The sequence below is a fragment of the Sorex fumeus genome, unplaced genomic scaffold (assembly GCF_029834395.1).
Source record: "Sorex fumeus unplaced genomic scaffold, SorFum_2.1 ptg000029l, whole genome shotgun sequence".
NCBI classification, from domain to species: domain Eukaryota; kingdom Metazoa; phylum Chordata; class Mammalia; order Eulipotyphla; family Soricidae; genus Sorex; species Sorex fumeus.
The window spans coordinates 19,638,040-19,663,774 of record NW_026606086.1 but is presented as its reverse complement, the minus strand read 5'-3'; the positions used below and the strand labels follow the sequence as shown (position 1 = coordinate 19,663,774).

General features: G+C 62.2%; 1 protein-coding gene across 1 annotated transcript; it reads left to right on the top strand.

Moving 5' to 3' along the window:
* The first annotated feature begins 1,841 nt into the window (after positions 1 to 1,841).
* Positions 1,842 to 18,887, top strand: GLT1D1 (glycosyltransferase 1 domain containing 1). Its single transcript, XM_056115403.1, has 12 exons — positions 1,842 to 2,032; positions 6,897 to 7,045; positions 7,372 to 7,477; positions 7,990 to 8,041; positions 10,630 to 10,666; positions 11,229 to 11,285; positions 14,165 to 14,260; positions 14,732 to 14,781; positions 15,129 to 15,172; positions 15,751 to 15,871; positions 17,897 to 17,995; positions 18,436 to 18,887. Exons 1-12 carry the CDS (start codon positions 1,965 to 1,967, stop codon positions 18,592 to 18,594), a joined length of 1,038 nt encoding a protein of 345 aa, XP_055971378.1. The 5' UTR covers positions 1,842 to 1,964; the 3' UTR covers positions 18,595 to 18,887.
* Positions 18,888 to 25,735: the final 6,848 nt, after the last annotated feature.

Sequence of the window (25,735 nt, the reverse complement as noted above, 5' to 3'; positions counted from 1 at the left end):
CCAAAGGGGGTCTCAGAGGCCATCATCTCTAAAACAGACCTCCCGAGGGGGGTCAGCCATGGCTGCCAGGACCCGGAGCCTCTCGAGGGCACCGTTTGGTACAGGATGGTGACCAGCTATCATGATGCTTTCCCCAAGCGCCCAGCATGGAAGGTGTGGGCAGCTGGCTACTAAACATGAAGGCCAAGGGCTGTTGAAAATCCCGGGAGGAGGGGCTGGAGTGATAGCACAGCGGGTAGGGTGTTTGCCTTGCACGTGGCCGACCCAGGTTCGATTTCCACCATCCCATATGGTCCCCCGAGCACCTCCAGGAGTGATTTCTGAGTGCAGAGCCAGGAGTAACCCCTGTGCTTCGCCGGGTGTGACCCAAAAAGCAAAAATAAATAAAAATAAAGCACAGGCGCTTCTTAGGCAGCATCATTTTTGTGACTCCTGGAATGCCAGTGTGATGAATGGGGCTGCAGCAACCTCACTGCACCCTGAGGCCTGCTCAAGAATGCCCACCGTAATGCAGGACTGGAAAGAGAATTTGGACCCCGTAAGGAAGAAATGCACCTTCTACCACAGACGGAGATTGTCAAGGAGCTTTTCGAGGCCTGGAGCTGTGAGACAGATCTGTAAGCCTGAGGGCCAGGCACCCCCACTCAACCCAAAAGCTGGAAGTGCCTCAGGGCGGCCTAGCATTGGCCAGTCAGTCCCTGCAGCCTGCACTGGGCACTCAGCACTGACCAATCCTCCCAGGGCGTCTAAGATAGCCACAGGAACTGACTGGCCAGAGGCAGCCGCAGGCCACGGTCTCCCCCCGCGCCATCTACCCATGGTCAAGCACCTCTGCTCCAAGAATCACAAAACCTCGACTTCTTCCCTTGGGCTCACTCCCCAGTGCAGGACAGCTACTCTGGGCCCAGTGTTTGGGAGGGAGCAGCTCCCGGGGCTCGGGGGTGGAACTCAGGGCTCAAAGCTCATGCTGGGGCCCCACTAAAGACCTCGGTGTGGGCAGCCCAGTGCTGCCCACTGTGCCCGGAGTCTGGGAAACCCCAGCTTCCTGTGTGTCTGTGTGTCTATGTGTGTGTTTATTTGTGAGTTTGACTCAACCTTCAAAGACTAACCTTACTCTTCTTTGTAGCTCTTCCAAACTGTTGAAGAGCAGGCATCCTTTCTAACAGTTTCTTTCTTTCTGTTTTTCTAATTGAGTCATAGCGAGATACACAGTTGCAGAGTGTTCATGCAGGGTTTCGGTCAGATCATGTTCCAACACCGACCCGCACCAGTGCACATTTCCGCGGACCAAATGTCCCCGGTCCCGCTCCCCACCCCCCTACCCTCCACCACCGACACCCCCTACCACCATCACCACGACCCCACCCCATAGCAGAGCCAGGGTTGAAAGTGTTCACTGCGCCCAGACCAGAGAAACTGACCGGCTGCTTCTGGCCAGCTCGTCCCACGTCAGAGCCGGAGCTAAGGGGTGCCTGGCCCGGGCCGAGTTTGAGCGGGTTAGTGGGTGTCACTGCGGAGCGTGAACCTGGTCCCACAGGCTCAAAGGCTGGACCGGTCACCCCCATCCCAGCGCTCCTGCGCCCGGGGCGCGGACAGCACCCTCTACTGGGCCCCGCGGGAACCGGCCGCCAGCATCCCCGGCGCAGGCCCGGGACCGGCCGGCACCTCCACCTGCGTGCGGGCGCCGCTCCCCTCCTCCCTGAGGGGCAGCCCCCGCGAGGGGGGTCCCCGGCGCTGGGTCCGTGGGTCGGTGCCCAGGGCAGGGCCTTCGTGGGCCGCGGGGACGCCCCGCCCCTGCCCCGGGCTCGCGCCGCGGCCGCGGAACGGGGAGCGGCCTGGGGAGCGGCGGGCGGGTGGGACCCAGAGCCGCGGCCCGCGCCCGCCCCGAGTCCCGCCCCGGCCCGCCCCGGGCCAGCCAGCCCGGCAGGGACCGAGGAGGAGGAGGAGGCGGCGGGCGGCGGGTCATGCGGCTCCTGTTCCTGGCGGTGCTGCGGCGGCACACGGGCAACGCCGTCACGGCGCGGCGCGTCCGGTAGGTGCGGGGCGCGGGCGCGGACAAACGGACGGGCGGGCGCGCGGGCGCGCGGAGCCGGGAGCGCGCGGCGCGGGGTCTGGACCCGGGGGCGCGGGCCCGGGGACGCGTGCAGGGGACCTGGACCCGGGACGCGCGGAACGCGGGGGGCTGGACCCGGGGGCGATGGACGCGGGGACGCGTGCAGGGGACCTGCACCCAGGGACGCGCGCGGCGCGCTGACCCGGAGGCGCGCGCGAAGCTGGACCCGGAGATGCTGGACCCGGAGGCGCGCGCGCGGGGAGCTGGACCCCGAGCGCGGGGCGCGCGCACTCCGGATCCCTCTCGCCCTGAGCTCTCGTCAAAGACCTTGGCTCCCAGAGCTCCCTCTCTGCGTTCCCACGGCTGCAGGAACGTTGCGTCCTGCCCAGGGCTCCCCGAGCTTGGGGGCACCCTGACCCTCGGTCGCGTCTTCCTGCTGCTGGAGGAAGGGTCGCGGGGCGCACGCTGCCTCACCGTGCCAGGGGGAGGACCTCGGAGTCGGGAAGCGGGTCCCCACGTCGGCCGCTCACGGATGGGGGTGTCCCTTCTGCTGTGTCTGCCTGCAGGGGCTTCTGTTCTGGTGCCAGGGCCCCGCTCCGCAGGATCTAACGGGAGGGGCACTTGTGCCCACGGCCAGGCTGGTGCCCAGGTCAGCACCCGAGCTTAGCCCGCCATTTCTCCTAGTTTGGTTTCTTAAGCAACTGGAACTTGCATCAGGTGGTTTCTCAACTGGCTGCCACTGGTTCTGCACGTGCCCTGATGTGGGCAGCAGAGGGTGACACAGTGACCGCTGGGTACTCAGGGCTGGGAGGCTTACTGGCGGGAGGAGGTGCCACTTGGCACAGCTCCTGAGAGGTTGCTCTGAGAGCCTGGGGAATGTCTCAGTGAGGAACCCCTGCCCCCCCCCCCCCCAGGCCAGACTCACCCTGTGCCCATGAAGCAGCAAGCCCAGAGGTGTCCGCTGGGATCCCACGGGTACAGTCGCCAGCACATGGGCTCGCAGGGAAGGGCTGTGCCTAGGGTCAGCCGCGAGGGACCCCCACCCAGACACCGAGGTGCCTGTTATAAACCTCTGCCCCACCCTGTTCCCAGCCTGCAGGGCCTAGGACACTGTGGCTGATCGAGCCCTGTTGAGTCTGAGCGGTGATGTGGGGCTTTCTCCCACATGCCTGGGGGCCCGGGACCCTTTTGTCCCCCTTCAGTGCAGAGAGGGTCGGGGAGGCAGGGAGGAAGAGGAGGCAGAAGGTGCTGGTGGGATTATATGTGGGGAGGGGCAGGCCAGGGCCCCTGAGTGTCCCCCCCACCCTGTGACCACTGAAGGGGGAGCCCCGAGTACTGCCAGGGGTGGCCCCAAACCAGAGACCCCAGCAAGCTCAGCTGCCCCCCAAGAGTGGAGGCATCAATGGCCTGGGGTTCACATTGGTCGGAGCAGGGAAGAGCCGGTCACTGCAGTGCCCCCTCCCCTCGGCCAGGGTCTGTGCCCAGTGTGGACATGACCGTGCTGGGCCGTGAGGTGCCCATCCCCCCGGAAAGGTGCTGAGAGGGCGGGGGGAGATGCATGCTCTCAAGGGACAGGGCAGGCAGCCCCCTCAGGTCTTTCTGCCAGTCTTCCCCCAGGTCAGCTCTCACTTGGCCAGGAGCCGCTCAAGGGCCAGTGCTCATCCCTTGAGGGAGCCCCAGCCTCCCCGCGGCCCTGCCTGGCCCCTCCAACACCTCTAGGTCACCCTCACCCCCGCCCCGGAGCCCCAGAAATACACACAAGGGCACCTGCTGCCTGCTCAGCCCGGGCCCAGCCAATAGGGCTGCGGGCCTTGAGGCCGGCCACACCCGGCTTCCGTGACGGATCTCAGAGGCACGTCAGCATCTGTGGGACAGGGCTGCTCCCGTGGGTGTGGCTGGACGGGGGGGGGGGGGGCACCCCGGTGCTTTCTTGGCATCCTAGCAGAGGGTTCGTGAGGGCAGTGTGGGAGGGGCAGAGCTGGGGACAGAGGGTCAGGGATGGAGCCGGGGACAGAGTTGGGGAAAGAGGTGGGCTCAGAGGTGGCAGGGATGGAGCCGGGGACACAGCTGGAGACAGTCTGGACCAGAGTTGGGGACAGAGTCTGGGACAGGTTTAGGGACAGAGCAGGCAGGGATGGAGCCGGGGATGGAAGTGGCAGGGCAGAGCCGGTGGATAGCGGCAGGCTGAGTGCTGGACTTTGCCCATAGCACGGGCCGGGGGTGTGGCTCGTGGGGATGGACGGAGTGTTCTTGTTTGAACAGGAAGCGCTTGGCAGAGCAGGACGAAGAGAAGCCCTCAGGGAGAGGAGCAGGAACCTGGTGCTGGGCGCTGGGCTGGTGTCGCTGGGAGGGTCCTGGAAGGTGCAGCTGCTATGGAGTCCCTGGGGGGCTGGAGGGGGGGCGCTTCCCACCAGGAACCACGGTGGCAGCCCTGGTCTTGGAGAGGGCCAGAGGTCCCCACTCCCATCACCGCTGCCTGCAAAGAAGGTTCTAGCAGCACCAGAGACGCAAATGCATACGCACACTGTGGATTCTGGGGAACCCCCACGGCTATGTGGGTTCAGGGGTGTGGGGAAGACGCCTGGAGGATGGACAGTCTGGGGGAGTCTCACTCACCACAGCCGCCCCACCCCTCGGGCCCTCACTGGGCGGGAGTGACGGTTGCCCTGAGCCCGGTCCCTGCTCAGCTCACGTGTGAGGAAGCGGGTTCGCTCCCACAGCTCTCCACGTCTGTGACTGCCTGTTCTGGTGCTGGGGCGGCTGGCCCCATGTCCAGCGCTGACCACCCACTCTGGGTGACAGCTGACCCACGTCCAGTGCTACTGCTCCTGCCATTGCCCAGGGCCCATGCCCTCCCTGGGATGGGCCTGGGTCAGGCCAGCCGGTGGCGTCTGCTTGGGCCAGAGCCGGATCTCCCGTGGTCACTGTGCCTTGGGCAGGCGGATCTCCCCACCCCCACCTGCTCCATCTGCCCTGGTCACCCTCCAGCCTGGGCGTCGTGCCCAGAGCAGGGTGCGGTGCTCTGGCCGGGCCCGGCCAGGTGTGGGCTGTGTTCCAGAAGCGCCGAGGAGGGCAGGTGGGGCGGGCAGGAGGTGGGAAAGGTCAGCAGCCGGGGGGGAGGGGTGAGAGCAGGGCTCAGGGAGGGCAGCCGGGCCTCCGCACTGACCCCCAGACTGTCCAACACCCAAGGCAGGGCACTGAGGGGCCCGGCTACCACAACGTTGGCTCTCACATGCACACCCCACCTGGTGTCCCCAGCACTCAGTGGGCCCCTGCACCTGGGGTGACCCCTGAGCACAGAGCCAGGAGAACACAGAACCAGAGGCACACGCAGACACACAGACACACACAGACACACACAGAGACAGACAGACACACACAGAGATATACACAGATACACAGACACAGACACTCAGACACACACAGAGACGCACAGACACACAGAGATACACACAGACACACACACAGAGATACAGACAAACAGAGACACACACACAGATACACAGAGACACATACAGACACACAGAAACATAAAGACACACAGAGACATGTGTAAACTCAAAAAAAGACAACAGTGGTCTATCTTTCCCCGCTCGCGTTTGTTAGTCTCACACCGGTTCCCCCACCCTGGGGAGGTTGATGGCGATGGGCAGGCGAAGGAAGGAACAAGGGCCAGGCCGGTTGGTCTTCGGTGCAGTTTATTCCATTCCCGTCTCCATTCTCCTCTGGTTCTCCTCCTGCTTCTTCTTCCCCCATTCTGCTACTTCATTCTCCTCCTCAATCCCCCTTCATCCTCCTTCTAGAGTTTGGATACTGATCCCCAGCCCACTCTTTCCTTCTAGTTAAATCCCAAAACCATGAGGGGTTGGGGTTTACACAGAGGTGTGGTCACAATCAGTAGGGGTAAAGTTCTTTCCAACGGGGAAAGCAGCTTCTAGGACAGATACTCTCTCAGCAGGACAACCCACCCTAAAGCGGAATCCCCTGGGTGAGTTTCTCCTCTCCTTGTCCAACAAACATAATATAAATTATTTTCTATGGATACAGTAAAAAATACCTTAAGCTTATAGAATTGCTCTCCTAGGGCCATCTCGATCTCAGACTGCAGTGCTCAGGCCAGATAGTCTTTCCTATCCCTAGCAGGGTCCTAATCTCATCGTTACTTTTGGATCATGACATCATTTGTCTATGATCAAGCTCTTAACTTACAGTTAAGAATCGTGGCACTTTGGCCTGGCCCATTTCGATGCCAGGGTAGCTCACCACTTGCCCTGGGTCCATTCAGTCCCTGTCGGGACCCTGCTTTTGGGGTGCTAAGAACCAAGGGCAAATGAGGCTTAAGTCGAGAAAGCAGATGCCCGGGAGTGAATAAGATTCAGAGCCAATTAAATCCTAAGTTACAAAGCATAATATTAATGGTCTTCCTGGATCTATACAAAAAGGACATTGCTTTAAAGTAAACTATTCATAAGACATAAGAAGAGGAGAAAGACAATATTAACTTACAATACAATTTCAGTATCCTAGAAGGATCCGACCTTACAAATTAACAGATTCTGATTAGGGGGAAAAGCTGATTAATTGGTTGGGGAAGAGAGCATAGAGAAGTGGTTACAGATAACGAAGGAATGGGAGTGACTCTGGAGCACTGTGATGGGTGTAACCTGATAAACCTAAGCTCCTTGTGGCAAAGGAGAAAGGACAAAGCAATGCCATCCTACGGAGACACACACACAGACACAGAGACACACAGGCACACAGATACACAAACATACACAGACACACAGATACTCAAACACACGCACTCAGGCCTCCTTTTCTCTCCCTTCGTCTCTGCGCCAAGGGACCACCTAGAAGCCGCGGGCCACGTGTGTGTCCTGAAGGATGCCTTGGACTTCGACAGCCCATCCGAGGTGGCCGACCTGGTCCAGGTGGACGGCGTGGAGGCCGCGCTGGCTCTGCACCTCTATCGCAGCGGGCGGCTGCTGCAGGGTAAGGTGGTCTACACAGCACGCGCATCCGGGGAGCGACTCGGGCCCCATGCGGATGGGCCCAAGTGCCCAGCCCTGAGTGGTGCCCGGAGTTGGGTCCCAGGAGCTCTGCTGCCTCAGGTCACCCTCGGAGTTGGGTCCCGGGAGCTCTGCTGCCTCAGGTCACCCTCGAGGTAGCTAGAGGGAGCCATGGGGTCTTGCGAGCCCAGAGCCTCCCGCCTGCGTCTCCCTCCTCCTCACGCCTCGGGAGTGGAGCCTGGCCTGTGTGCTCTGCGTTCCCTCGGGATGCAGGGCCCAGCCCACGGCCTGTCTCTGGCCCGCACACAGGTCTGCCCATCCCTTTTGGGGTCATCTTTGGCGGCACAGACTTAAATGAAGACGTGAACCAGGAGGAAAAGTGCCGAGTGATGGGCAGGGTCCTGCAGGAAGCCAGGTGAGTGCGGCCAGGCCACTCTCCCAGTAGGGTGTGCGGGGCTCACAGCCAAAGCAGCCTGGCCCCCCTCCCTCCCCCTCCCTCCCTGCCCTCCCTTCCCCGCCCCCGCCTCCCCCTCCCCCCCCCCCCCCCCCCCCCCGTGGACCCTCAGTTCATCCACCTAGCGCCTTTCTCTAACTAGAGCTGGCTTGCCCAGTGCCGCGAGAGCCCTGGGCTTGCTGTGGTGCTGCTCCGGCCGTTCTGTCGGGACTCAGCTGGGCTCGCCCTGAGTTCGGGAGCAGGTGGGGGACATGGGGACCCCCAGCTCTGCACGGCTGGCTCCAGGGGGGCTGGCTGCACCCGGCTTCTCACCCGGGTTCCACCCAGGCTGCGTTCCCCTTGCAGGCCTGGCTTTTCCCGGGTGAGGCAGGGTTGGCCCCGGATGCCAGCCTGGGCTCTCAGTAGGGGGCACAGGGCCCGTCTTGGCGCTGGGTGCTCTGCCCCCCTGCAGGCTGATGCTGTCCCTCCTTCAGGTTCGCGGTTGCATTCACAGAGGCCATGCGGGAGACAGCGCACAGGCAGTGGGTAGGTGCAGGCTGGGAGGGGGACTTGGGAACTCCCGCCCTCAGAGTCTCCTCTTTGGGTACCCGGCAGTGCCCACCCTGTGCTCGCCGTGACTGCCCTTTGGTGCAGTACCACAGGGTCTGGGGCAGCTGCCTGGTACCGGGTCGTTTCCCCCACCCCCACCCCCATAAGAGCAAATGGACTTGCTTGCTGCGGTGCTTCTCAGGCCTGGCTCGGGAGCAATTGAGCAAAGGGACTGGGGAGGGGGGAGGGGGCTCAGTCCCTGCTACGCTGGGGCCAGGAGTGTCTGGGTTCTTCAAGGTCCAGGGTACGCTGACCAGGCGAAGGGGTGGCCGTCAGCACCTGGAGATGGTGGCTGTCCCTCCCAGCGACGGGGCTGTGGAGGAGATGCCGGATGCCGGGCCCTGGACGGGGCATCTCCCCTCAGCACTGAGTAAGAGGGACCCCTGGCTCCTTCCAGGCAGAGACAGGCGCGGGCATGGGTCTGTGGGGGCGGGTGACAATACATGTGCGGGGCCGGCGAGGCTCGTGAGGAGGGTTTGGGATCTCGGCTTTGAAGTGTTAGAAGGGGTTATTAAGCTACAGGACCAACCTGTTGTTTTAGCACAGACTTTTATTGGTGCCCGGAGGTTTCTCTGTAGAGCCCACCCTGACAGCTCGCGCCATTAGTTTCTGCAGTGAGAACTGTTCGTGACAGGAGGCCTGTGATCACCGTGTCCACCTGGGGCTGTCTGCTTCCGCTGTCCCTTGGCGCAGAGCGTGGCTGACCAAGCTCGTTTCCACAGCCGAGTTCCCGCGGCTATAGTTCCGTGTCCTCACTCTGCACCGCCTCGTTCCCCCCCTCCCCCCCCCCCCCGCCCCTGGCTCTTCACGCCCCTGGTCACTGTTGAGCCGGGTCCCAGGGCTGATGGCGTGGCAGCCTCTTGACGCCATCCGTCTGTCCCAAAGCATCTCTGTGGGGAAACGCAACTCTGAGCCTAAAAACCAAGGCGGAAGCTGCATTTTCTGTGGCGTTGGAGAAGCACGGAGGGCCGGCAGCGGCTGGTCCAGGGTCCCAGGGGGCAGGGAAATGACCAGGGGATTCTGTGACCAAAGACCTTCGTTCTTCCTCCCCCAAAGTTCTCCAGGGCTGTGCCTGGAACCCTGCAGCCCTGTCCCCGGGCTGATTCCCAGTTCGCCCCAGGCTAGAGGCCTGTCCAACCCACAGTTGCCAGACATTCACTCCTGTGTGTCTGTGTGTGTATGACAGCTTGGTGGGACCCTCCCCATCCCCCGATTACTGGGTCCCAGAAAAGCATCTCCTGTCCCTATCCCTGAGCGTGTATTGAGTTCCCCAGAGCCCTGGTCTCCTGTGGCCCCTGGTTATAACCTTCCCGGGGGCTGAGCTGGGTGGTACCAGGCTTGCTCCTGGCCCAGAGCAGAGCCATGGGCCCAAGTGAGGCCTGGACCCTCGGGCACGGCTCCCAGCTGCCGCTCAGTGTCCTTCTCCCGCACTGCGCGTGGCTGACCTCCAAGCCCGCCCGTACCGCTGCCTGCTAGGGCGTTTCTTCAGGAACCAAAGGCAACGGCTGGGCCATGTCCCCTCCTGGCTCCCGATGGTGGCCACTTGCTGCCCCTTCACATGAGAACCGGCAGCATTTCTCACTGGCAGCATTCTTTTTTTTTGCTTTTTGGGTCACACCCGGCGATGCACAGGGGTTACTCCTGGCTCATGCACTCAGGAATTACTCCTGGCAGTGCTCGGGGGACCATATGGGACACTGGGAATCGAACCCAGGTCAGCCGCGTGCAAGGCAAACGCCCTACCCGCTGTGCTATAGCTCCAGCCCTTCGCTGGCAACATTCTTGAAACTTTTTTTTTTTCCATGGGTCACACTGTTCTGCATTTGCTTTTGGGTCCCACCAGCAGTGCCCAGGCTGTCTCCGGCTCTGTGCCAGGAGTGACCCCTGGCGGTCCCAGAGGTGCTATTTGGGATGGGTCCACCCTCCGGCCACGGGCATTGGAGTCTGGACCTTCGCTTCTCCTGGGCAAAGATGAGCCTGTCGAACCCCCGCTCCCCTCAACCCTGCTGCAGTTCCCTGTGGGCGCTGGGCAGCTGTCCACCATCCATCCGCACTCTGCCAGACATGCAGCCCCCGATGCAGTCGGGGCTTGGAGGCTCCCCTGAGGAGAGTGTGGGCACTGCCAACCCCACCCCACGGTTGCAGTGGCCTTTTCCAGCATCTGTGGGTGTGTCCCAGAAACGAGCTCTTTCCTCTCTAGTTGTTTGCTGAAGTTTTGCCAGAAGCCTGTGAGGAAAATAGTGTGTGTCGTGGTCCCGGCACCTGTCCGTCCCCCTCGGCCTGCCTCCCCCAGGTGCCAGGCGTGGGTGGAGCCCCGCGGGACCCTGGGTCCCTGGATGTTCTGGCATTTGCTCACTCTCAGGGCCGCTGCGAGCCTGGCACGAGGCTGAGCTCAGGTGCAGTCCTGCTGTGGGGTGGTGACGGCGGCCCCGGGCAGGCTAGCCCAGCCCCTCTCGAGTGACCGAGTGACTGTGGGGTGCCGTGTCTGGCGCAGCCTCTGACCTCCTGCCCTGGTCTCTCCCCAGCCGCACAGCAGAGGGAAGGTGTGTGTGCAGAGCCAAGGTAAGGCCTGCTCGGATATACCGCATGGCAGCATGGCATGCGTGCGTGTGTGTCTGTGTGTGTTGGTATGTGTGTGTCTGTGTGTGTTTGTGTCAGTATGTGTGTATCTGTGTATGTCTGTGTGTCTGTGTCTTTGTGTGTCTGTGTATGTGTCTGTGTCTGTGTGTGTATGTCTGTGTATCTGTGTCTGTGTGTGTGTGTGTATCTGTGTCTCTGTGTATTTCTGTGTGTGTATCTGTGTCTCTGTGTGTGTCTCTGTGTCTGTGTGTATCTGTGTCTCTGTGTATTTATGGGTGTGTATCTGTGTCTCTGTGTGTGTCTCTGTGTCTGTTTGTGCACGTGTGGGGAGATGGCCGGTGTCCCAGCTGTCTACGCTGACGGGTGTCACCGTGTCCTCACGGGCTGCCCAGCAGGGACCGGCTTGAGGCTCTCGCTGCCTTGATGCCTCGGCTTAGGCGCTGCCAGCGGATGACGGGCGCAGGTCTTCGGGCTGAGCCCCAAGGGGTTCTGGGAGAAGCACGCGCAGACGCAGCCGCAGTCGGCTCACCCCTCTCTCCCCCAGGAATCGCCACCGTGCCCAACACAGCCCTGAGCTGGCCCGGCTTCCTGCAGCAATCAGGTGAGCATGCCAGAGACCGGCCGGGCCACCTCTGGGTGGGGTTGCCTGTGGGCAGGACCCGCCTATGGTCAGCGACAACAGCATGGGCAGACTAGGTGTGGCCAGAATGAAAACTAACAAATATATAATAAATCATTACATAGAAAAGTGCATAATATAGCATCATGTACATTTACACTACATTAATGGGCTAACTTAATATGGAATCATATTTTATATAGTCTTTTTTTTTTCTTTTTGGGTCACACCCAGCGATGCACAGGGGTTACTCCTGGCTCTGCACTCAGGAATTACTTCTGGCTGTCATCAGGGGACCATATGGGATGCTGGGAATCGAACCCGGGTCGGCCGCATGCAAGGCAAACGCCCTGCCAGTTGTGCTATTGCTCCAGCTTCTTTTATATAGTCTTTATGTGTAAATGTAGCAGGAATTTAACTTTTTTTAAATTGGTTTTGGTTTCCTGAGCCATACCCAGCAGTGCTCAGGGGTCACTCCTGGGGGGGCCCAGTGTGGCCCTAGGGCTTCACTGGGCTGAGTCATGGCAGGGCCAGCCCATACCTGCTTACTGCCCCTTCCATCTGAAGAGAGAGCATACCTGATGAGGCTGCATCCCTGCGTGCCCGGGGACCAGGGGTGCAGAGGTGGAACCCAGAACCCCACCGCACAGCCCCTGCCCTCCGGCCCTGTGTGAGGAGGCACCGGTCACCTCACACGCTGCCCAGCCGGCTACAGGCACTGATTTACTCATCATGGAGGATCGCCGGGCACTTGTGGTGGTCCCTTTGCTCGTGCCCACCCACGCTGTTGGGCTCGTCCTGGCTGTTCAGGAGAGGTCTGTGGTGGGTTGGGGCCCAGGCACCCGTCGGGCCCTGCCCCCAGACACTCCTGGACCGGAGGCTCTGGTCGGCTGAGGTTGTTAGGAGTTTGTTGTCCGTCTGAAAGGCTAAGTCCTGTTGGGGGAGATTTTCTTGCGGTTGCAAAGATACTCTTATTTTTTTTCTTCTAGAAGTTTAAGGGTTTTTTGAAGGGAAAGGATCACACTCAGCTCAGGGCTTACTCTTGGCTCTGTGCTCAGGGATCACTCCCAGCGGTGCTGGAGGACCCCGTGCAATGCTGGGGATCGAGCTGGGGTCAGCCACATGCAAGGCGAGTGCCCTCCCAGCTAGTCGTGTGTGTGTGTGTGTGTGTGTGTGTGTGTGTGTGTGTGTAATGAGGTAAGGACCAGGGTCTTGTATTTTCTTTTTTTCTTTCTTTTTTTTTTTCTTTTTGGGTCACACCCGGCGATGCACAGGGGTTACTCCTGGCTCTGCACTCAGGAATCACCCCTGGCAGTGCTCAGGGGACCATACGGGATGCTGGGAATTGAACCCGGGTTGATCATGTGCAAGGCAAATGCCCCACCCACTGTGCTATTGCTCCAGCCCTGATCTTGTATTTTCTGCAAGTTATCCCAGTATCATTTATCATAATTTTTTTTTGTGGTGAAAGGGGTGTTTGGGCAGCAATGACCAGTGCTTCGGGGCTCCCCTTAGCGCCCGGCTTGGAGGACCATGCGGGGCTGGGATGGAGCAGGGGGCACCCCTGCAAGGCGTGTGCCTTCACCCCTGCCGTATTTCTTTGGCTCTGGAAGTGTTTTTTTCCCCGCTGAGCTGCTCCGGTTAGCTCGCTGGCAATCAGTTCACCGTCACACATTGGTCGGGGTTATCCAGGAACCCAGGCTGCCCTGCTGCCGGTTATATAGCAAGTCAGGAAGCAGGGAACGCGAGTGAGTGACCATGTTGGGGCTTTGTTGATTTTTCAAGCCTCCTCTCCGTGCCGATGTCTGCCATATCCCTTTGCAGCCGTTAACCCCACAGCTCAGGTTAAGAGTGGACATTGGCTGGTGTCCCCTCAGCATCGAGTGTCTGTGCGCTTCCTTAAGGTCCTGTTTGTCTTCGTGATGCCTTGTACAGTTCCTTCGCGTCTGTTTTAGAAAGTGCCTCCTCCAGGATTCTATTATTCGGTTGTTATTATTTCGGCTGTTATAAATAGGGCTTCACGTTTCTCGTCTTCGTGGCTGTCAGTGTGAGGGCGTCGCCCGGTGCCCCCCACCCTCCTCCTCCTCCTCCTCCCCCCCAGCCCGCCGCGCGTGACTGGGGAGCTCACACGGCAGCTCATGTGCTTGCGGGGGCTGTGGTGCTTCCGACAGCCCTTTGGGGGTCCCCGGGGGTCCAGGAAGTGGACCAGCAGCCCGGCTGAGCAGCTTGGCACCTCAGCCCGCCTGTCCCGGCCCCCAGCAACCCCCCACGCGTGGCTCAGTTCTCGCTTATCCTCAGCCCGGGCCCCCACCCATCCGTCCCGTGTGCCCACCAGCCGCGCTGAGACCAGTCCGGCCTCTCCCCTCCCTGTGACCACTGTGTTTCCCTGACACTGTCGCTCTGACAAGCTGCCCGAGGCCTCGGGCCGGGGCTCTGTGTCACGGGTGACCCACGAGGCTCACGCATTCACAGGCCTGTCATGGACTTGGCCCTGGGCCCTGAGCACTCTCAAGGAGCAAGACATCCCCCAGCACTGCTTCTGTGAAGACAGAGCTGTCAGGGCTGACCATGAGCCCCCGGACTCTCCTGGGCTGGCCGGGCGGGCAGGCGGCTGAGAGCACCCTAAGTGTGGGTGCCCATGGGGGTGTCCCTAAGTGTGGGTGCCCGGGGGGCTGTGCCCCTCTTCCCTCCCCCAGCACCTCTGCCTTAGCTCCTCACTCCCCAGAAGTCCCCTCACACCTGCCCGGGCTCCTGGCTCTGTCTAGTCCCTGGGAGGGTCTCAGGGCCCCCAGAGGTAATAGAGCTCGGGGCCGGGGTGGGGCGAGGCTTTGCCCTGCCACCCTGAGCCCCCCTCCCCGCAGACATCAGCCCGAGCGCCGACGGCCTATACGTGTTCCTGTTGGTCTGCGGCCTCCGGCCTGTCAAGGACCCGCTGTACCTGGTGGACGCCTTTGCAGGTATGAGTTCCAGTCTTGGCCCTGCGAGCAGCTGATTCGGCTCAGCCCACCCACCTCCCCTCAGCGCTTTCTGCACCCCTGTGCTGGGGGTCCACTGGGGAAGGCCCTCCCAAGGGGTGTCCATGCGGCCATCTGGTCTCACGGCACCAGCCAAATCAAGGTGCGCTTACCCTGTAGGCAGGAAATGCGGTACCTGGGCGAGGAGTGAGTTTTCTCAGTCCATGCCTGGCAGTGCTCGGGGGTGACTCCTGGCAGGGCTAGAGGGTCAATCCTGGCAGTGCTCAGGGCGTCACTCCTGGCAGGGCTCGGGGGCCGCGTGGGGTTGAACCCGGGTTGGCCGTGTGCAGAGCAGACGCCCTGCCTGCCCTGCCCTCGCGGCCTTGCATGCGCCCGTGAGGCATGGCCATGACTGCTGGCCATGCCCGGCCGCCAGTGCCCGCGGAAAGCAGCCCACGGCCTCCCCTTCCCTAGAGTGGCACCAAGAAGAGCCCGGCGTGTACCTGGTGATCGTGGGCCCAGAGGTGAGTGACGCGCCCCTCGCCCACCCCCTCCCCCAGCGGCCCCAGCCCAGCCAGGTCCACTTCTGACCAGCCTAGTTTCCTCATTTGAAACAATCCCCTGGCCAGGTCTGAGTCAGCAGGACATGGATGTCACGGGGGCCAAGGACGGGCCTCTGGGCGGGTGGGGACTGCGGTGCCGAGAGGAGGCTGCACACAGGAGACCCCAACGCACAGCTGGGAGGGGTGGGGTGGTGGGGGATGGTGTCCAGCTTGCACCCTGCAGGAGGAGGGCAGCTGCCCCAGGATGCGCCTGGCCCCGCTGCTGGGGTTCGTCCCAAGGGTGCCTGAGCCTGGCCGTGTCTTTCCAGGTGGACCCAGCGTTCACCAGGGAGGTGAAGGCCACAGTGCAGAGGTGAGTATGGGGAGCTGGCGGGTCTGGCCCAATCAGGGAACTGCCCATGGGGGGTCCGCTCATGGGGGCAGCACAGTTCTCACAGGACATGGCGCCCGCCCGCCTCCAGGGCTCTCACCCTCACGGCTGTCCTCCCCTGGGCCCACCCGAGGTGACAGGGTGGCTGCAGAGCTCCTGCCATTGCATCACCATCCTCCCCAGAGACAAGCGCAGCAGCTCGGGCCAGAATGACCCCTCCAGCGGGTCAGCCCCCGGGGCTCCATCCTCAGGACTCCTTCTTGTCCTGCTCTTATCTCTCTGGGACTCATCTGCCTGCAGCACATGAAGTCCTAAGGACAGTCAGGGCTGTGGGCAGGGGAGGGAAAGATGCTCCCTCCCCGGGCCGTGGCCCCCATATTCACTGTGTGTCCCTCTCTCCACCTGTGAGGCTGGATCCTCCCCACACATGCATGTCTGCGTCGTGACAGCTTGGCGCCGGCCCATGTCAGCCTTTCGGTGGGGTGGGAGGTGGGGTGGGTGCCCGCGAGCTGTGGGGGGGGCACAGCTGGGCCCACAAAGCCCCCTGCGTGTCCCGGCAGGAGCCCGGGCGTCCGGCTGCTGCCTGAGATGCCCCAGGAGGACCTGCACGCGGTCATCAGGAACTGCTTCGCGCTGGTCAACAGCTCCGTGTCCGAGGGCATGTCAGCAGCCATCCTGGAGGTAATGGCAGCATCTGTCCCTCTGTCTGCAGCGCAGGGCTCCAGCAGTCCTAGCTCAGCTGGGAAGGCCCCTCCTCCTTGCTGTGCCTCAGGGACAGGCATCACCTAGTCATGTCCATTCCCCCTTCCCCCCTCATTCTGGCTCCCTGCCCCTCCCCATGAGTCTTAGGGATCCTTGGCCTGGGCTCCCCACGGGCAGGCTGAGTGCTGTCCAGTGTCCCGGCCGCGGCTTCCTGGCCTCCCGTAGCGGCACACCAGCCCTCACAGCCATGGGCCGTGTGTCATGGGGGTGGCAGGGCCCCCTCCACCTCTGCCGAGTGGCTCCTTTGCCAGCAAACAGGCTTCTCCCCCATGCTGGGGCGGGGTCTCCAGGTCGCCCTGAGCCCACTGGCTCCAAAGGAGAAGCAGCTGTGGTGACTCTTCCTGCCCCAAGGCTCTCAGAAAACTCCAAAATAACCTTTGGGCCACGGATTTGAATGGCACTGATTTCAGAGGCGGGGCAGAGCGGCTTGTTAGAATCGATTCATCAGCCAGAGCGGCTGATAATCACAGAACAAAGGCTCCCCCCCAGAGAGCTGCCTCACTGGTGCTGCGGTTCCCCCCGGTTCCCCCGTGAAGCTGATGAAAGCCCCTTGCTGCAGCGAGCTCATGGGCAAGCTCCAAGCCAGAGCTATGTGTGCGCATGGGGGGCCATGCCTGCTCCGGGCCTCTGCGGGTCGAGGCTCTCCAGAGCTGGGTCCTGCACCGCCTTCAGGCTGGAGAACACCACGCGAGCATGCAGTGTCCTTCCCAGCCTCCGATGGCCTGCCACACACACACACACACACACACACACACACACTGCAAGCACACATGCATACACACAGCATACTCAGACCATACTCACACACATTCACACACACCGCATGAACGTGCACACGTATACTCACACTTGCACACACACATACATAACACACATTTTCACATATACACAGTACACTCCGGCACATACTCTCACACTCTCACACAATGCTTGCACACACACCCACAGTACACTCAGACCATACACACATACACACGCTCACACACTCACACACAGCACACTCAGAAACATGCCCTCTCAGGTACATGTGACACCCGTATGCCGACACTCACACACACCTGTCCTCACGCCTCGTCACCCAGCCCCATGCACAGAGAGCATGCCCATATGCACAGCCACTCAACACACCACACAGGACTCCCCATGCAGCGCCCTGCACACACGTGCTGCCCTCACACGCCACAGTCCAGAGCCAGGCCCCCCACCCGCCCGGCCCCTCCCCCACATGCACCCTGGGGCCCCCAGTGGCTGTCGGGCATCCCCTGTGGATTTGCACAGACTCTCCGAGTATCTGCGAGGAGACCCCACCCCACCCCCACACGCCCAATACATCTTTCTCTTCCTCCTGGGGCCTGGCCTGGTCTAACTGCCCAGCGCCCCCCTGGGCCTCCCTATCCCCCTTGTCCCCCTCCTGCCTCTGCCCCATCTGACAGTGTCCACTCTGGCCCCTCACGCCCAGTGACGGCAGCTGTGCAGGGACCCCTTGTGCCCCGACTTTCCTGCGTCTGGCCACTTGCGGACGGGCAGTGAGTTGGCTGGAGGGCGGCAGGCCCAGCTCTGACCTCTGTGGGGCCACCTGCCATGACAGAGGCTATCAGGCTGTCCCCAGCCAGTCACGAGCCCCCCCCCGTCCCATCTCCTGCCTCTCGCCCCCTGGGCCCTCTGTGTGGGCAGCCAGGGGCCACCCCTGCTCGGCCAACCTGACAGTGCTGCTGTCATGTGCGTCCACACTGCTGACCCCAGTCCCTGTGTCCACTCTGCTGACTCCCCACGACCCTGCATCCACGCTGCTGACCCCCAGCTCCTGTGTCCATGCTGCTGACGCCCAGACCCTGTGTCCACGCTGCTGACCTCCATGACTCTGTGTCCATGCTGCTGACCCCACAACCCTTTGTCCATGCTGCTGACCCCCAGCCCCTGTGTCCACGCTGCCCTCTCCCGCAGGCCATGGAGCTGGAGGTGCCGGTCCTGGCGCGGCACATCCCAGGGAACGCGGCCGTGGTACAGCACGGGGTCACGGGGCTGCTGTTCGCAAACCCGCAGGTAGGTGGCGCTGCCCTCCCCCTCCCGCTGACTGCCCACGGGACCCATAGGGTTGGAGGGGAGAGGATGTGCCACCCTTCTGGAACTGCAGTGGGGCGAGGGTCACCCTGCCTTGCCAGCTCGACCCTGCAGGCCCCCAGACCAGCATCACGGGACCCCCGGCAGGCAGGGGCTGGCACAGCTGCTACTCGGTCACCGGGAGCTTCTGAGCACCTCGAGGCCCCGCCTCCAGGGAGACCTCTTGCCGCCCACCCATACCCACGCACACATGTGCCCATCCTGGTCCCTGGGCACACGTGCACACGCGAGCCCATCCTGGTTCTTAGAGGCCAGGCTTTGGGGGTCGTGCTGCGTCCCCGGCCTGCATTGCTCAGGTGTGGAAGCACGTCCGGGCGGGATGGAGGCAGAGACGACCCCCCCAACCCTTCTCTCACCCCCAGGAGTTCCTCCAGCTGGCCCGGAGGCTGGTGCGCGACCCCGCCCTGGAGAAGGAGCTCGTGGTCCACGGGAAGGAGTACGTGCGCAAGTGCCACTCGTGGCAGGCGGAGCGTGACACCTACCAGCGCCTCGTGCAGCGCCTGCAGGGGCCGGCGCCCTAGGCCCCCCACAAAACGCGAGCCTGGCCTGGCACACGCGCTGGCCCCAGGACACCCGCAGCCCCCTCGGGCACTTTCCCAGCAAGCCTGATGACCGGGCTGATGGCCGGCTGGGGACGTTGTGGGTGTGACTGACCGTGGGCCGGCCAGGACACTCCCTTCTATCCACACCGTCTCCACGTGTGGCCGCGAGGGTCCAGCCAGCAGGACCTGTGGCCCCTGCATATGCCCCTCCTGGGCTGCCCCCATGGCACCTCCTGAACACCGCCATGATCTTCTCCCAGGGCAGCTGGCAGCGGGGTGGCCCTGGGTGTGCCTGAGCGGGCCCCTGAGAGCAGGCCCCGACCACCTGGATGCTCCTGTCCTGCCCGCCCACCGGGCACTCCAAGGAATAAACCATCTGCCGACTCCTCACTCCGGCCCGCCTCCCTGGGGATCTCTGTGCGCACCTGGGCCTTGGCGGGGGTGATGGGTGCTCTGAGCCCACCTGGATGGCTGGGCTGCTTGCCGCGTTGGGGCTGCCATGTCCCCAGGAGAGCGGGAGGAAGACCGGGCCTCAGGGGGTGTGGGAAGGGGTGGGCAGTGGGCAGTGTCCAGTGCGGGTGGTGATGATCCTGCCTGCAAGAACACGCTGTCGTCTGGGCCTCCCTGAGCATAGGACTGTGTCAGTGTCTGTGTGTGTACATGTTCATGAGTGCATGGCATGCACACATACGTGCACGTGCATATGTGGACACAGCACAAATGTGCACGCACATGTTTATATTCATATGGACATGCGCATGCCTGTGTGTATACGTGTGCACATAGGCACATGCATATATATGTGCACACGTGTGCAGTTGTGCTTGTGCACACATGTGTAAGGATGCATGTATACATGCATGTGTGTATATATGTGTGTCCATGTGTGCGTGTACGTGCATGTGTCCATGTGTGTAGTGTGTGCATGTGTCTGTGCGTGTGTGTGCGTGTGCATGTGTATATTGCATGTGTGGAGGGGGGGTTCTGCTTCCTCCCCAGCCTGCTGTGTCCTGGGTCTGGGGTCCCTGCCTGTTTCTTTGAGGCAAGCCCCCCGCCCCATTGCAGATGCTGGCCCTGGTCCAGGTGCGTGATGGGGCGAGTGAGGGCACTGGTGTCCCCTGTCCCTGCCTGTCCTGTGTTTCTTCCCCAGAGGCTGCTCAGTGGCTGTGTCCGTCCCCCAGGTCCTGCCTGTGTCCCCAGACGCCGGAGGCACTGCAGGACACTGGGTGCAGGGTGGGGTGGCCCGGCCTCAGCCTAATTGGGGAGTGCCCGGGGTTCCTGGTTCAGCTGACCCGTCTGACTCTGCCCCTGAGCCCCATTCTGGGCCACGGGTCTGTGTGGAACAACGGCGGGTGTGGGACCCTGGAACCCCGAGGGACCCATTGTGCTTAGCGGCTTTAGCACACAGCAATGGTGCCTGCATGTGGCGAGTCCTGGTGCTTGGCCATGCCCACCCTGCAGCCCTTGGGGTGGGGGGGAACGGAGCCCCTGGCTGACGCATCTTGCTCAGGGCTACTTCTTTTTTATTTATTTTTTTTTCTTTTTGGGTCACACCCAGCAATGCACAGGGGTTACTTCTGGCTCTGCACTCAGGAATCACCCTTGGAGGTGCTCAGGGGACCATATGGGATGCTGGGAATCGAATTCCAGTTGGCCGCACGCAAAGCAAACGCCCTACCCTCAGTGCTATTCCTCAGGGCTACTCCTGGCTCTGCTCAGTCAATTCTGAAGGTCCTGTCCCCTGCCCCCGCAGGGCAGGGCAGGGCGGGGCCCAGGGTGCAGGTTCCAGGGGCACCTTTGTCTCTCTTGGCTCCGGGTGGCTGCAGTTTCTCCCAGCACAGCTCCGCCCGCCTCCATCCCCCCCCCCCCTCAAGCTGGATCGGAGGCTGGAAGCAAGGCAGGGGTCCTCAAACCCCCAGCCCACTGCCATCTCGGCCTACAGTGGACGCCACATGGACAGAAACTCACCAGCGGCTGCCGCGAGACCAACCTGTCTTGTGCCCCTGCGACCGTCTCCGCTCAGGGCCGACCACAGCAAGTGCCGGGTGAGACACCAAGATTGCCACGGTCACTTTCCAGAGTGGCTTCAAACATCTCCATAATGGCGACAAAACCAAACCGCCTGTAATTTCCAACAAACCGGTTGATTCGCACCAACCACACTTATAAAATAGGCAATGAAAGTTGGAATCTGTGTTTTTGTTGCCGAATATTAAACAGAATCAGGTAACAATTAAAGTTCAGCTGGGAGCGCTCTACGCTGCACAGGTCCTCCGTGGGATGACACAACGGGGCAGCTCCGTGACCCGTGACCTCGCGGCCCTGGTCCAGGGTTGACCACAGACCCCAGGGCCACTGAACAAGTCCCCTCCCCCAGGGTGCCAGCCCGGGGACCTGTGCCCAGGCCAGCTCGGTCTGCTCCAAGAATCGGGGTGCAGCCCTGAGGCCCCAGCCCTCCTCTGCATTTCCTGGTGGCCTGGCTAGACGCCCTCTGTCCCTGTCACGCCGTGGGGGGTGGCAGCTCCTGTGTCTGGCCGTGTTGTGGCCCCCATTAGCGACCCCCCCTTCGGCCTTATCTCATGGCAGAAGCTGCTTGGGTGGCCCCCACGCCCAGAGAAGGCTTCGTCCTGGCCCAAGGTGCTTCCAGTTCAGCCGCCAGCAGCCGCGGGCACTGCCCCCTGAGAGGAGGCCGTGATTGCACTGGGCCAGGGGCACGAAGGCGTCTCCCCTGGAAACCAGGGCCAGGAGGGCAGATGCTTCGTCTGAGAGGCCGTCCGGTGTCCCGCTGCCCCGTGGTACACCGGCAGGGCAGGACAGGTCGAGTCGGGGCCCAGGTCCTGCAGTGCCCTGGCAGCTGGCAGAGGGGTCCCACAGCTGGGTCTGCACACAGAGCCAGGCCTGTGCCTTGCACCTTTCCCTCCCAGGGGGCAGCCTGTCCCCAGCTCAGCGCTGTCCCCAATTTGCCGACACCTCCCTTGTCCTGCTCATTCATCACCTTTCCTCTGAGGCCCTGGGGTCTCAGTCAGAACATTTTAGCAGCCCTGTCCAATTTGACCAAGTCTTGGAGGGGAAAATGCCGAGGAGGAAGGGAGGGGAGGGGAAAGAGGAGGGAGGAGGGGTGACGAGAGAGGGGAGACAGGGAGGGAGGAGGGAGGGGGAAGGGGGGGCCAGTGATTGTGAACCGGGTGGGGGAGGAAAGGCCACCTCCCAGCTGGCCCGTCCCCACTGCGTCCTCCCCTGCTCCCAGCCTCTTCTCAGGCCAAGCAGATGCCCAGAAGCCAGGCCCGAGCTCCAGCACGTAGACAAAGCCAAACCCTGGGCGGTGGGCACGAGCAACTGTGTCGCAGGTCTGCTGGGCTCCTGCCGCCCTGCTGGGGACCTCTGAGTGGCTGGGGGCAGTGGCCACGTCAGCCTCAAGGCCGGGAACACCGGGGGTCTGACCCGCAGGGTACTCCAGGCTGCTGAACCCTCAGCCCGCGAAGGGGCTCCTGGATGCTTCCCCGCACACCCAGGGGTCTCCAGGCCCGCAGACAGACTCAGGGCATGGATGGTGAGTTGTGGGGGGAGACTGGGAGTCTCCGGGATCTCGCTACAGTTGGCAGGCTCGACCTGGCGGGGCAGATGTCCCAGGCGCTGTATCTCAGCACCCGTCCCAGGGGCTGTGCGAGAAAGAAGCTCCCGGTGTCTGGCTCAGTCGGGGACTCACCTACGGGAGAGCAGGGCCTGGTGGGTGGTCCCTGGGGAGCAGAGCTCAGTGCCTGTCAGCCGGTGGTGGTGACCTTCCCACCCATGTCTCCAGGCGCTAATGAGACTCCAATGCGCTCTCCAGGGACTCCTCCAGGCTCTGGAGTCAGTGCTCCGCTCCTCGGCTCAGCGTGCCCGCAGGGAGAGAGCGGACCTTGCCCCTGCCACCCCAGGGTGCCCCCAGAGTCAGCCTGACCCCCAGCCCCGCAGTCCAGCTCGCCCGTGGGGCTGCCCGGCTCAGGTTGGGAAGTGGGGCCTGGGGTCAGGGACGCCCCTCACAGAGAGGTCCATCTGGGCAGATGGGGGCAGGGCTGGTGCCTTCCTGCCACTGGGGACCCCGAGAGCCACCGTCTCTGCACGGAGGGCCGGAGTCTCCCTGCATCTCCGGACTTATGGTCACCTCCCGGGGGACACGCCCAGGGCAAGAGGCTGTGTCCATCCACCTGGAAAAACCACTAGATCGTGTAAGAAGATCCTGGGGGCGGATCAGTTGCCTGGATCCCACTAAGTGGGAACTCAATTTATTCCATGATGCTTTCCACACCCAGGCTGTCATCTGTTCACTGTCTGACTGTCTGTTTACATCTGTACACCCACTCAACAACAACCCATCCTCCCATCCACTCACCACCCACCATCCACCCACTAGCCACCCACCACCCACCCACCCATCCATGCATCCACCCACCCATGTATCCATGTATCCACCCACCTATCCACCCACCCACCTACCATTCACCCACTATTCATCCAACAACCATCCATCCACCCCCCATCTATGCACCCACCCATCCCCCCATCCCTCCCTCCACCCATCCACCACTCCAACCCCCACCCCATCCATCCGCCCCTGCTCCATGAGCCCCGCCTATGCGTGCTTGCTGACTGTAGGACGTGGTGCTAGGCCCTGGGCTTATGGAGAACAGGTGGGACAGGCCGCGCTCTCTGGAGCTCTATTACCCAGGGAAGATGACCTCATGGGGAGGTTTGCTCTCACGCTGCAGATGCAGACACCCTGAGCCAGGAGCAGGTGGAGGGAGGGTGACTCAGGGGCAGGGAAGCTCTTGACGACTGATAGAGGGCTCCCCGGTGCACTAGTTCTGGGGGAGCAGGGCTCTAGAAGGCCAAGACTCACGTCAGGGACTGAGGAGGGGCAGGGCGATAAGGACGCGGGGCCCCGGGGCCCCGGGCTGAGTCCAGAGTTCACATTCCCCTCGAGGATTCACGGGCACCCGCAGGAGCACTAGACTCTGGGCCAAGATGGGGCCTGGATTATGCGCCCGGAGGTCACCCTGCTGATGCTCCACTTAGCCGACACGTCGAGCCCAGAAGCGCAGGGGGCAGGGGGCAACTGAGGGTGGCCGTCGGGCAGATGGTGGCCACAGTGCTTGGAGGCCGTGGCAGAACTGGCCCGCAGGCTGGGTGCAGGGACTTGGGGTCACTGTGAGGAATTCCTGGTCCCGGGGATGTGCCAACCCTGGGGTGCTCTGACGGAACACGCCGGGCTCGCGTCCAGAGCAGAGACCTTGGGCAGGGGCTGCCCAGACGCACCATCATGCCGGAGTTGTCCTGAGTACCAGGTGACACAGGCGGAGAGATGAGGACGAGGCGGAGGAGACAAGTGTCCATGACTGCTCCCGAGGGTCACCACGGAACTGACGCCAAGCTCCCGCACTCCCCTCGGGAGCCCACCCTCCTCCCGGAGTCTGTAAGGGCTCCCTGGCCCCCAGAGTTGGAGGTCCCACCCGCCATCCATGCTGGCCGAGACCAGATCCCTCTTAGCGGGTCACGAGCTCTGGGGTCCTGCGCTGTGACAGCCCTCAGCCTCAGCTCTTGACTGACCGGCTCTTGGAGCATTTCTCGGGGGCTGTGTCAGTGGCCCTCCCTCCTTGCCTTTCTAACTGGGGGCATGTCCTGGAGTCCAGGGTGCTGGATACTGAGCCCAGCGACTGGGGAGTCCCGAGCTCCTGCCTGCCATCCTTTTGCTCAGAGCTTCCCAGGACCCCGGGACCTGTCACTGTGAAGGGTCAACCGTGGTCCCGAGTTCAGGTGTGCCCCTGGCCCAGTCCGGCTGTGGCCCTCCTGGAAGTCAGGTGGAGGCGCCCATGTGGGTGCCCCTGACCCCACGGGTTCTGGTGGGCAGGGGACCAACCCACATGCACTCTGCCTGCAGACAGGGGCCGTCTCCCAAGCCTGTGTCAGGACCCTGAAATATTCTGGAGGTTTCCTCCACAGCCCTGGCAGGGGCCACTCCTTCCCATTCCTGACCCAGCTCTGACCTTGGGCTCTGGGGCCAGTCCGGGGCCAGCCAGGTCTCCTCCTGCTCTGTGAGACCCAACTTGGCAGCTCAGGGCCACTGCCTGGATAGAAGCCGGCATCCCCCGGGTGGCTGGCCCCATCTCTGGGGGTCCAGGAGGGAGACGCAGTCACAAGGGGACCAACAGCCACTCTTTATTCACAGCCAAAGGACCCTGTGCAAAATCTGCTTTGAGACCCCTTGCAGGCAGCCAGCCCAGCCCAGGCAGGCCTCCCCCAAGCCGCGTCCTGCCCCCCGAGACACAGGCAGGCCACGTGAGAACAGGTTTCACCCCGACAGCCTCCTGCTAGGTGCTGGTCTGTTATCACGGAAACGATTCCCCTGCCGTCAGGGGAGAGCATGGTGGGAGGGCAGCTGGACGCCCACCTTCCCGCCGGGCCAGCACGGCTCCTTGCGGACACACGTGCAGGAGATGGACGCGGAGGGCCGAGGGCTGGCTCTCACAGAGGTTCAATGTCTGCCTGGGGGGACCCACATCTGGGTCCTGTGAGGCGCAGCGACACCCACCCAGCCAGAGGCTGCTGAGACGCACCTGCACCTCCTGGGCCCTGCGTCCCCAGACATGCAGAGGGGACCCAGCACATATGTGGAAGGTCGGGGACCCGGGACCCAGCCGCGCCCACAAGGGAGACAGGCGGCACATCTGCACATGGTGTCACTGTTTGTACTCACGTGCCAGCACACATTATTGCCTCTGCTCTTGTCCCTGCACACACGTCTTCTACACGTGTAACAGTACTTACATGTTATTGTTCTTACACACATTATTGCCTCTGCACTTGTCCCTGCCCACACACGTCTTCTGCACACGTGTAACAGTACTTACATGTTATCATTCATACACACATTATTGCCTCAGCACTTGTCCCTGCCCACACACATCATCTACACACATGTAACAGTACTTACATGTTACTGTTCATACACACGTGCCAACACACATTATTGCCTCTGCACTTGTCCCTGCCCAAACATCATCTATACACACATGTGTCACTGCCTACATGTGTCTCCAGCCACGTGAGTTATTGCCTACACACATGTGGTTACCTGCACATG

What these genes read in the sequence shown, in the direction of transcription:
- GLT1D1 (XM_056115403.1), top strand. Translation starts at nt 1,965, where the DNA reads ATGCGGCTCCTGTTCCTGGCGGTGCTGCGGCGGCACACGGGCAACGCC. An exon ending in CGGCTTCCTGCAGCAATCAG is followed by an intron (nt 11,286 to 14,164) that starts GTGAGCATGCCA and finishes CCCTCCCCGCAG; the next exon opens with ACATCAGCCCGAGCGCCGAC. An exon ending in CCTGGTGGACGCCTTTGCAG is followed by an intron (nt 14,261 to 14,731) that starts GTATGAGTTCCA and finishes CCCCTTCCCTAG; the next exon opens with AGTGGCACCAAGAAGAGCCC.